The following is a 12,884-nucleotide window of genomic DNA, read 5'->3' on the forward strand; positions in this document are numbered from 1 at the left end:
CACCTTTAAAAATACAGTACATGTAAGGATCATCAGGTACTAGAAGTACCTTTTTTAATAAAATTGACTTCCATCAGGTTAAAAGTCTGTTAGATAGTCACAGGTATAGAAATATACATAACTGCCAAAACAAAGAATAAATCTGAAATCATTTTAATACCATTCTCGACTGAGTAGCACCTTACATTAAACAGCACAAAACAAGGTACTGTTTTCACAGAGTTATAAAAGGTGTGATATGTCTGAATTTTTTTAAAACATATATTCATAAAATTCATTCAGTCTTGCCACAAAGAAGGGCAGAACATCTTGAGGTAGATTTCTTTTCTTTTTCTCATGTTTATAGTTTATAGTTTATACCATGGACATAAAGTTTGAAACTTCTCTGACTGGCATCAAAATCTCACTTCACAGAGAAACTTTTTTTCAGTTTTGGAATATTAGATTGATTTCAAAATGATTATTTAAAACAATATAGTTTGTACATAAAAATGAACTTCCACAACCTATTTCATTCCTTTAGCTCTGGTTCCAGTTTAACATTTTTATTGTGATATTTTGCCTGTTACATGTATGTGTAAAGCCACCTTAGATTTTACTAGAAATATATATAATATAATACCTGTACTCCTGTAGGAACCAGATAGGTATTTTTAAAAATTGGATGATCATAATATAATCATTGTATGTATGGTGTACTATTTATTATTTTTAAAGACTTATTGTATTACTAGGTTTAAATAGATTGGTTGAAAATCAGTTAATGCCAAAAATGTGATGCAGTCTTAATAATTATTATTATTATTATTATTATTATTATTATCTCATCTAGTATATAATCATTAGTGAAAATTGATAAAAAAGAAAAGAAAAGAAAAGAGAAAGCAATTAAAATACATGTAGGCTGACAAAGATAACTTCTTTACTGGCAATGTACTAAATTGGCTGGGGTCAATAAGTGACCATGTGGTCTAAAGCATTTACATCTCAGCTCTGCATGGGCAAATGTCTTGGGCTTGACCATTGTGGGAACATCAAAAAGCTTACCAGTAGCTTGAATCACATGGGTCTGCAGCTGTTCTTTCTGGGGTTTTCCCAGGTTCTTTCTACACCAGTTATACTCAGCCTCCAAGTATGGCATATCTTTTTCTGAAAAATGGCATTAATCCTGATAACAACAACAACAACAACTAAATTGGCTTCTCGATATACAGTAAAACAAGTCTTAAAAGATCACTCCTTTTGATAAAAAAAGCAATGACCTCTCAAAAGGAGTGGTTGGTCATAACAGATCTTAGCACTATCAAATCAGTTAACTTGGTATCTCAAAACAGGTGATCTCATAGCATTGGTCTGTCAATGCAGTTTGAGACAAACACACATGCATGCATGCACACATACATAATACACACACAAACACAGACAGATTACAAATCACACAGCAAATAGGTTTTCCTACAGTGCACTAGGTCGTATAGACCATGTTCATCATGAAAGATGATGTATACTGAGGAATGAAAAACTGACAAACAACAGTGCAAACTTTATGGCAAACAATAGTGCAAACTGGTGCCAAACCAGCCCAAGCAATTTTAGAATCTGCCGAATCCTTTCTTAAGGACACAAAGATGTAATTAAAACTACATAAATAAGATAAGAGCAAAACAAAAAATGTATTCACTTTACTGGATCTACAGTCAAACAATATTTAAAATCCATAAAGTAATTATGTTTTTTTTTTCTTCTTGTCGCATTTGTGTAATATTCTTGTATGACCACAAGAAAAGAATCAATGGTATTGAGATGTACTTGTTTAATTTTAATGTCATTCACACTATGTAAAGCATTATGACTTCACTTGCATAAGTCTTAGTTTTATCTGGTGTTTAGAAATAAATGATAATATTTCATAAGCACTTGGAGATGTTCTTGGTGTAAGTGGCACAAAACATGATAGCAATCTTTCATTAATTTTTTAATGAAGACAAATTTACAGAAAATGTTCTTTTATTTTGATGATTTTTTAAAACTTTATATTGCACATTTCAAAAAATGTTTCCAACACACTTTTAGCAGTAATAGTTGAACTCTGCATTAACAGGAAGACGTTTGTGTAAAATTAAATAACTGTTCAGGCACATCATCAGCATGGCTTGGTGAACAAAAGATGGAACAAAGCTGACTTCACTGAAGATTGCTTGATGAATATCAACAATACACATGTATCATAACAACCATGTCTGATGTGTTGTTTAAAGCTTATGTTCAAGTTTTGTCCTAAAATGTTTAGGAGGTATGTGTCCAGACCCATAATCTTATAAACAAGTTAATACAATCTTGGTCTAAATGATACTAAATACATCTGTTTTGTACTGTCTGATACTAATGTTAATGTGAACAACAATAGGTTAGAAAAAATTATATGTGCCTCAGAAGAATTTGAGAAAAATGAAAGGGACTCATCAGTTTAATGAGCTGTACTCTGAAAAATGGTTTATTCATGAATTAGAACCTGTCAAATGTTGTCTCAAATGTTTAAGTATTCTTGGGTGTCATTTAATCAGTGTTAAAGGACACTTGATTTTCTAAAGTTAGGTCATAGGATAATGAGAAATTTTATAACCTCATTCTAATTTTACAATTTCTGCCAGTATCAAGTGCGAATTTTGTGTAAAGTCATAGTATCAAGTGTGATATTTGTGTAAAGTCATAGTATCATGTGTGAATTTTGTGTAGAGTTATCGTTTCATGTGTGAATTTTGTGTAAAGTTATCGTATCATGTGTGAATTTTGTGTAAAGTCATAGTATCAAGTGTGAATTTTGTGTAAAGTTATACTGGGACTATATAATTTAGTAAACTTTCAGTTTTGAGATTTATTTAAAATTGTTATGAGGAAGATTTTGATGTAAAGACCATTCTCAAGAGTGCATGGATCATGTTTGCTGACTTAAGCAGAGAAATCAGAGAACAAATTGAGTCTAGGACCTAATAATCTGATCTTCATATTTTGTAAGGAGCACTTTCTCTAATACTGATTAAGTCAATTCACTTTTAAAATGGTAAAATCAGTGATGAAATTACTGAATTTCATTGATGTTATTTAGTTTTCGTGTGAATTTTACAAAATGCTGTGACCTGTTTATCTTGAATGTATTTATTTAAATTTTATTCCTTTTACTGAGTACTTTTGATTAACAGCTGCAACTATTTTCCTAAAAGTATGTGATCTTCCTTTCCTTTTGATTTTTTTTTCCACTGATTTCTCCCACAGCCTGGCTGTTCATAGGGGTGCCACTGATGGCTTTGTGACAATCTCTCTCCATTTTACCCTGTTCTCCACTGCACTTTGGAAATTTCTGATGTCCATTCTTGTCCTCTCTTTGATGTTATCTTCCCATCTCTTCTTCTGTCTGCCTCATTTTCTCTCCTATCACTGTGCCCTATCTTTGACAGGCCAGGTGAGCATGAGACATTGACCAATACCATCTTAGTTTGTTTCTTTACATTTATGGTGAGCAGATTTTTATACAATCCAGTTGCACTGGATTCTACTGCATACCTCCTATTAGAAATGTGGTCTAGTTATGAGATGTTCAGGATCCTTCAATAACATGTCATGTGTAAGGCATGGATTCTTCTCTCTAATTCTGCTGTCAGAATCCATGTCTCACATCCATACAGGAATGTGGACATGATGAGGGAATGCATAAGCTTGATCTTGGACTGAAGGATGATGTTGCTGTCCTTCCAAATAGACTTCAGTCTATCCAGTGTAGTTGTCGTCTGCACAATACTGGAAAGAACCTCAGGTCCATTCCATCTTATTTCCTTTCTGGATGCCACTTGGGTTGTTTGTCATTAGCTTGGTCTTTTCAGTGCTGATCTCGTGATGCTTGGTTTAGATGGTTCACTAAAGGTTTCCAGTTCTCGTTCATCTCCTGCTAAACCATTGATATCAGTGAAGCACAGGTTCATGAACATTCTGTCTCCAACTTTGGCACTGCCCTCATGGTCTTCCAAAGCAATCGGACACGATCCTTTCCAGGTAGATGTTGAAGAGAGTGTGTGAGAGGAGGCACCTCTGTCTGACTCCGCCTGTGGTTCTGAACCAATCTCCTATATAGTCATTGATTAGAAGTGTCCTTGTTGCTTTGTCATACAGATTAGTTTTGTGTTTATGTTATATATCTGCATGGTGGTCCACAAGGCTACATTCCATACTTTGTCAAAATCCTTCTTGAAGTCAATGAAGACCTGATAGATGTCCTGTTGATGCTGCAGATACATTTTACAGAGGATTCTAAGGTTTAAGATCTGATCTATAGTGATATGTCCTGCTCTGAAACCAGCCTGTTATTCAGCAATGATGTGCTCTGCTTGGAGTTTCATTCTGTTGAGGATCATCTTAAGCATAACATTGCGTGTGTGACTGATAAAGCTGATTGTTTGGTAGTTCTGGCACAGCTGCAGATTCCCATTCTTAGGGAAAGTGTTGATCAGAGACTGGGTCCATGGGGTAGGCCATTAGGAAAAGTGTTGATCAGAGACTGGGTCCATGAGGTAGGCCATTAGGGAAAGTGTTGATCAGAGACTGGGTCCATGGGGTAGGCCATTAGGGAAAGTGTTGATCAGAGACTGGGTCCATGGGGTAGGCCATTAGGAAAAGAGTTGATCAGAGTCTGGGTCCATGAGGTAGGCCATTAGGGAAAGTGTTGATCAGACACTGGGTCCATGGGGTAGGCCATTAGGGAAAGTGTTGATCAGAGACTGGGTCCATGGGGTAGGCCATTAGGGAAAGTGTTGATCAGAGACTGGGTCCATGGGTTAGGCCATTAGGGAAAGTGTTGATCAGAGACTGGGTCCATGGGGTAGGTCATTAGGGAAAGTACTGATCAGAGACTGGGTCCATGGGTTAGGCCATTAGGGAAAGTGTTGATCAGAGACTGGGTCCATGGGTTAGGCCATTAGGGAAAGTGCTGATCAGAGACTGGGTCCATGGGTTAGGCCATTAGGGAAAGTGTTGATCAGAGACTGGGTCTATGGGTTAGGCCATTAAGGAAAGTGTTGATCAGAGACTGGGTCCATGGGTTAGGCCATTAGGGAAAGTGCTGATCAGAGACTGGGTCCATGGGGTAGGCCATTAGGGAAAGTGTTGAACAGAGACTGGGTCCATGGGGTAGGCCATTAGGGAAAGTGCTGATCAGAGACTGGGTCCATGTGGTGGGCTATTCTCCTGTTTGCCAGATTTTGTTGCAGATTGTTGTGAGGACATCTATCATCAGTAGAAAACATACTAAATTTGAAAAAGTAAACTTTAAAATCAGTAGAAAAATATACTAAAATATACTAAATTTGAAAAAGAAATTAGGTTTTATAGTGACTTGTGGAGAAGTGTCAACAATGAGGTTTTAGAACTACTTCTTTTGAGAAGGGGTTACAATGAGGTTTTAAAGTGACTTTGGAGAAAAGCCTGCTCCTAAATTTTAGAGTGACTTTGGAAAAGTAGATACAGTGAGGTTGTAAAGTGACTTTGGAGACCAGACTATAATGAGGTTTCATGGTGACTTTGGAGAAGGGGCTATAATGAGGTTTTAAAGTGACTTTGGAGAAGGTACAATGAGGTTTTAAAGTGACTTTGGAGAAGGGGCTACAATGAGGTTTTAAAGTGACTTTGGAGAAGGGGCTACAATGAGGTTTTAAAGTGACTTTGGAGAAGGGGCTACAATGAGGTTTTAAAGTGACTTTGGAGAAGGGGCAGAAGTAAACAACCACTGAACTAATTTCATTAACACAACTGCATCTGATGTAATTTAGATCTGACCTGATCTTCATTAAAGTGTTGACATAGATAATGGATATATATATAAATATATTGAAAGAAGACCAAGTCTGTGATCTTTACCTGGTGTTACCTGTTATGTGTAATTAATTTGTATTGTGTGTTGGCTTTAGTACATGTATGTATGTATATATATATATATATATATATATATATATATATATATATATATATATATATATATATGTAGTTTGCATTGTGTGATTAACCTTTCTCTACAACCGACAGTAGGAGTCTGGCATACTTGTCTTATGTAAAGTAGTTTAAGATGATAGAGTTGAAACATACCATTTTCAACAAACAATTCTGATAAATGCATTATGTTCAATTCTTTTGAAGATTTCAATGTATCTACCTTGCATTTTAATGGTCACAGCATATATGATAGCTTATTGGGTCGGTTATTATTATTATTATTAATAATTTTGATTTGATTACCTTACAAAATCAAATAGTGCACACAACTAAATTACAATTTGGCACACTAAAACACTGTAACTTAAGGATTTTGATGGTGTATCATTTCCTCCTCTGTAACATTAACTATAATGCCACAGGATAAATTTTCTTTCAATGGTAAACTTGATGCACTAAGTATGAACATAATACAACTGTTTTTCATTCATCAATGAAATAAGCATATCTGCTATGTCCAATACACAAATAAAACCTTACAGCAGACATCTACATCAGTTTTACATGTATTGAGATTAAAAGGTATTTAATTATGAAATGTTAGCATTTGTACTGTTTTGGTAAATTATACCTATTCAACCGGGTGGTAGGGGAACAACAAGTAGTTCCAACACTCAGAATGTCTGTGCTTGAGAATGCAATGGCTCTAGTGCTCATGGCATGATGCCTTGAAATAGCTGAATTCAGCAGTTTCTGAAGATTACAGTTTTTCTTTGTTCTAAAATATTTATGTTAGTTTTTATTTTGTGATAACTGTTTGCAACTTTTACATTCTTAAAGAAGACAATACAAATTCCAGACTTTGAAATTAGCTGAAAATATAATTGCTCTCATGTTTTCGTCAAATCCACTGAAAATATAAGGCACAATATAACACACAAAATAAAATTTGCATTTTATTAAATCCTAATAGAAAAATAGAAAATACATGTACATAAAAAAGAAAAGAGTTTCACAAGCATTATGCATAGCTACATCAATGTGCTAGTCCAGCAAACACAACCAAATAAGATGCCTGCATCTTAGCTTTGTAGAATTACACATTATGTCAATACAGAATATAATTACATTGAATATACATGTATATGCAAAAAAGAAATGTGTAGTATGTTTTTTACTTTTTCCATTCACAATAGATGTGATAAAGATTTTAGTAATGGTGCAAGATGGTTTTACTGAAACCTAAAATGAGTTCTTGTTCTCAAATTCAAAAGACAAATGAAATGTTATTCACATGTAAATAGGAAATTCATAAAGATTAATTGACAAACAATAGAAAAGGATAAAAAGAGCACTCAGTGGCTATTTCTTCGTATGCAATACATTTAATTCATCAGGTATCTGAATTATGCTGACTAGTATTTTGTATGGAAAGCTACACTTGGCAGAAGATCTATACAACTTAAATAAAACTATGGGAGTAATGTACAAAGTTGATATTTTCTTGAAATGAGTGAACAACATATTTCATAGGGTGAATGAAAATGCTTAAATTGTTCATCCATACCATGGAATGTCTCCATTAGTCACTAGGAGCAAGCAAATTTTCTTTATATATCTTGCTCAAATATTTGGCTAGCAATATTTATAACAGACAGATGCATAAATAGCATATTTCTTACTTTATCCTGTATGTTATTGTCAGTGGTTATCCTGTGTGATATTGTCAATCATCATCCTGTGTGATATTGTCAGTGGTTATCCTGTGTGACATTGTCAGTCATTATCCTTTGTGATATTGTCAGTGGTTATCCTGCATGATATTGTCAGTGGTTATCCTGCAGGATATTGTCAATCATCATCCTGTGTGCTATTGTCAGTCATTATCCTGTGTTATATTGTCAGTGGTTATCCTTAATGTCATATTGTCATTTGTTATCCTTTGGGATATTGTCAGTGGTTATCCTTTGTGATATTGTCAGTTGTTATCCTTTGAGATATTGTCAGTGGTTAACCAGTTATGTTCTTCCATGTTTTGTGTGTATATGCACAGAAAGTATCGGTAGTAAGATAATAATCCTTCCCAAATGAATGTAAAACAGTACCTAATACAAACATGACATAACAATTAATAAGTACATCATTGGGTTTGAATTTGGTTCATCTGTATGTGAGGCAGCAATTTTTACCACAATACTACACAAATGTCTGAAAATGGCTAAACAAATTGGTGACTGATCTAATATCATTGGCCTAGCAGTGAAAAATTATATCTTGTATTTCCCTCCAGTTAGTATAAAAATTATTTCTCTTTGAAAATCCAGTAATTCACAGACTAGCATAAAATTAAATGAATTTATGTTTAAAAAATTGTTATAAAATCAAGAGTATCTTCATCCATCTCTGGAAATAAACAGGAGACAAAATTTGAACATGCGAGTGACACTAATGACAGCATGTTGATATACCAAATATTAAAACTTCTATTATGCAGCACAAATCATCAGTAAAAAAATACACAATAAACCTTTTCAATGGAAAACGGAGTATCAAAACAATCATAAAATGCAAGAATATAAATACAATGCAAACAGCAGTGCAGAATAAGAGCACACATTTCCAATGTTAAGAAAAATAATATAAATACCTCAGCTTTTTCATTTTTAAAGTAGGAAACTATTTCAGTAAATAGATGGCTTGCTGAAGGAAGAAAAACAAACATGAAAATTCCAAAGAAATATTTCCTACTGAAGCCAATTCCATTTGGATGAAAATGAACATCCACTGAAGACTTGTTATGTACATGCAGATATTTAAGCAAGCCATCATCATGTAAAACTGTTCTGTTCAAAACATAGTTCATTAAAATGTGAGTGTGTGGAGTTTTCAGTGCAAGACACATTTATGTGAGACAAAATCCAACAATCATGGCATGACATGAAAGCTTTTGATTCAGTCAGTTAGCCATTTTATTCCATTGCTTCTTAATTGAGTTTCTTCATCAGTTCATCAACCTGGGTCCTGAATGGGTCTTTTGGATCAGCTGTCCGTTTGACCCTAAAATTAAATGTTGGTGATTGGATTAAAATTTAAACTATAGTCATCTGCAGACATTTTTTCAGAACAGTTAAGAAAAAGTATTGAAAAATTATCACCTCTGCCTAAAGATAAGTTTTAAATGATTTTGGCAGAGTTTAGGCAGCTTTTACTTTATGGATGTGTTACTGATTGAAAGAGCAGAAAACAATGATTAAACTAGAATCACATATTTCGTATAAAGATTTATCTGAAGAAATCCATGTTGTATGTGCATGAACTTTTAAAGTGTTCCATTCTATTATATGCACTGTCTCATGTTAGAAACTTTAATTAAAATTAAGGTTATTAGTTGTCAATGTTTCCTTCACATATAACATATGAATTTACTTATAAATCAACTATAAATGCAAAGTGTTTAGATCCATATCTACCATCACATAAGGTACTGGCAGATCTGGGTCTATGCTGTTTGATAGGAGTAATCAGTAAAATAAACAAATACACCTTGATCTCCCAGAGCATTATGCAATGGCTGATCTGAGTGTGTTGTTTACAGTTGGACTTGACCTCCAGGACAACTTTGCATAAACACGATTTAATATTTTGAATTCATTTATGTATTGGTACCATTTCACCTAACTGCTGAATATATTATTTTTTATATGATGACTTAAAACATGAATGAACTTTATTAAATATTAATTTCTTTTACGAAGAGTAAATTACCTCCCCATGTCTGTCTTAATAATTCAGAACAATCTTTTACGTAAACTAAATGAAAAAAAGATGAACTTTCTCAATAAAGAATCTACCAGAATGATTGATTTTCTATTAACTCTCAAAATCAAAAGGAGACAACCTTTGATACGTGCAAGATGCAGGAACTTTCCATGATTAAAGGATATTTGATGTGAACCTGCATATATAATTTTATTGAAGACATGATTTGGTCTTCAAACAAGGCAGACTTTGAGTTTAAAACTCTCACTGAGATTAGCTTTGCTAAAAGAGGCCGTTAGACCTCAAACTTACCAAGCACTGGCACACATGATAGCCCACTTCTTTGGTCGAGGTTTGTTCAAGATCTCCAGTGCCAAGATCAGGTTTTCCAATCCCTTAATCAGCGATGGACTTTTCTTTCGGAAAATTACCAATAGCTTTACAAAGTTAGAGAGAAAAATATATAAAATGAGTATTCAGAAGATAGTCAGAGAACAGCATGTGATGCTTATGATAAAAGAGTCAAAATATGAACATTGACTTATTTATTTAGTGTAATAGAATGTAATCATGTGTTAAGATGTTTTTGCAATGTCACCAAAATGTACAAGCAATAAAGTTCAATGAAAACATTGTAAAATAAGAAGAATATTTTATGTAATATTACAATTTGATAAATGGTATTTGTTTTGCCCATCAGGTCTGCCTGGGCCTAAATCAATAAGGAATAGGGATTGCTCAGGTATTGTGGATGGAAAGATCTTAAACCTATTGATCATCATCAAATTCACTTCAAATGGGTACAGCTTCTTTATTAATAGAAAGTAATGTAATTTTGTTTCAGTTTCAGTAATGAAGGTTACCAATATATTATACAGAAGTCATATATAAACAGGGAACAGTCTATGGTAATAATACTGTCAAGAATTTTTGAGAAGTTAATTAATTTATTTTTCTTATTCTTAGTAATTCAAAGACCAATTCTTATTCTTAGTAATTCAAAGACTAATCAGCTTCTATTGAACCAAACTGTAAGTGGAATACAATTCTGTTGAGTATTTCTTTTCAGGAAAAGTAGCCCAGAACTTTGTTTGCTTTGTCTTGTAAGCTACTGTATGATACACCAGTTTCACAAAACATAGGGAATTTGCACTGGAAATGTAGTGGTTTGTGTGTGTGAAAACTAATGTAAAACATACTTATTTTGCATAGTTTACTCTTTTCCATATGAAAAATACCCTCAGTCATGTGATATGAAATCAATGGGTGATTTATGGAAAGTTCAATAAACCCATGACCGTGGCCTATGTACACTAGCTTACCAATATCCAACCCATTCCCTTGGCCCATGTACGCTAGCTTTCCAATATCCAACCCATGACCATGGCCCATGTACACTAGCTTTCCAATATCCAACTCATGACCATGGCCCATATACACTAGCTTTCCAATATCCAACTCATGACCATGGCCCATGTACACTAGCTTTCCAATATCCAACCCATGGTCATGGCCCATGTACACTAGCTTTCCAATATCCAACCCATGACCATGGCCCATGTACACTAGCTTTCCAATATCCAACCCATGACTGTGGCCCATGTACACTAGCTTTCCAATATCCAACCCATGACCCTGGCCCATGTACACTAGCTTTCCAATATCCAGCCCATGACTCTGGCCCATGTACACTAGCTTTCCAATATGCAATCCATGTACACTAGCTAGCTCTCACTCTTTTCAGATCATAATACTCCAACTACTATGACATCAGCACAGGGCAGGAGAATGGACTCTAGCAATATCAACAGGTAAGTATTACATCATTAGCATTAGTTTTACCTCTGAGAAGGGACTCTAGCAATAGCGACAGGTAAGTTTACATCATTAGCATTAGTTTTACCTCTGAGAAGAGACTCTAGCAATAGAAACAGGTAAGTATTACATCATTAGCATTAGTTTTACTTCTGAGAAAGCTAGATTTAATTATCAGTAGTACTAAACATGTTGCTATTGCATAGCTGAATTTTCCAGTTCAGTTGGAGGCTGATGAGTCTACAAACTGGTGAAGGAAAAAGGGATGAATATTCATCCTTATGGTAGACATGTTACTACTACTCAATGGTATTTGCACAGGTCACTTTTTGTGCAACTATTATCAAACCCAAAGAAAATATGCTTTAGCTCTGCTGAGCCAATGAGTGAATGCAGAAGGAGGAAAAGGTCATGTAAGATTGCCAAAACATGGCTTTCATCACATCCTCCAGAGATGAATGTGTTAGAAATTGGATTGAATCAATACCCCTTCACTATAATCTGGCTAAATACCAAATGGGATGTTGGGATTTCTACTGCAGTAAAATGAGTGGTCCTTCTCTTGTACATCTAGGCCTTGAGATGCTGGCATAACAGTCTGTGAGACAAAATCTTCTGAAGCAGGGTCAAAAATGAGAAAAGGGCAGGCCTTCTTGTGGAAGTGATGCCAGTATTGCAGTCTATGGGGCAACATCTTCTGAAGCAGGGTCAAAAACGAGAGAAGGGCAGACCTTCTTGTGGAAGTGATGCCAGTATTGCAGTCCATGGGACAACATCTTCTGAAGCAGGGTCAAAATGGAGAAGAGGGACAGGCCTTCTTTTGTCAAACACTCCGACAGCGTCTCATCCACATTTGAAGAGTGTGCCACTAGTGACAGTCCTTTAGTTCTGCATGTGAAGTTATGGGTCAAGGTCCCCACAAGTCTCCCCTGCAGCAGAGAGGTAATGGGTTGGAAAGTCCAGCCTCCCAGAACAGAATGATGATGTACTATTAGTACTCTTAAATTCTCAAACGTTTGATGTAGAAGGATCTGAAATGGCACTTTCTTCCAGCGTCTCCCCAAATGCCTCCCAACCATTTAATAAAGACAGCTGATTATGAATGGATCTGCTATTGTGACAAGGCGAATAATGAGGTTTAACATCATTTAATACAGGGCTCTGTGCACCAAGCTTTCAGGTTCCGACCACACTAGATTTTCTCCAGCTTGGAAAGAATCTCTGGGATATCTCCCATACAAACCTGTTTTTGCTCCCACACCCTTTCATGGTTAAGGAGGTTTCCAAGAGGTCTAGTAAGGGCCTGGATTTTGACATCTTTAGGGATGGTCTAT

General features: G+C 35.0%; 1 protein-coding gene across 1 annotated transcript in view; it reads right to left on the reverse strand.

The window, feature by feature from the left end:
- Positions 1-6,919: 6,919 nt before the first annotated feature.
- The window catches only part of LOC149788903 (uncharacterized), a 39,889-nt gene continuing 33,924 nt past the window's right edge, over positions 6,920-12,884 (reverse strand). The window contains exons 16-17 of the mRNA XM_089975031.1: positions 10,048-10,172; positions 6,920-9,033 (exon numbers count right to left, since the gene is read on the reverse strand). Coding sequence (XP_089831157.1) covers positions 8,961-9,033; positions 10,048-10,172 — 198 coding nt within the window. The 3' untranslated portion in view covers positions 6,920-8,960. The remainder of the gene's footprint in view (positions 9,034-10,047; positions 10,173-12,884) is intronic.

This window comes from Sinohyriopsis cumingii, chromosome 11 (genome assembly GCF_028554795.1).
Source record: "Sinohyriopsis cumingii isolate HCF-2022 chromosome 11, ASM2855479v2, whole genome shotgun sequence".
Lineage (NCBI taxonomy): Eukaryota > Metazoa > Mollusca > Bivalvia > Unionida > Unionidae > Sinohyriopsis > Sinohyriopsis cumingii.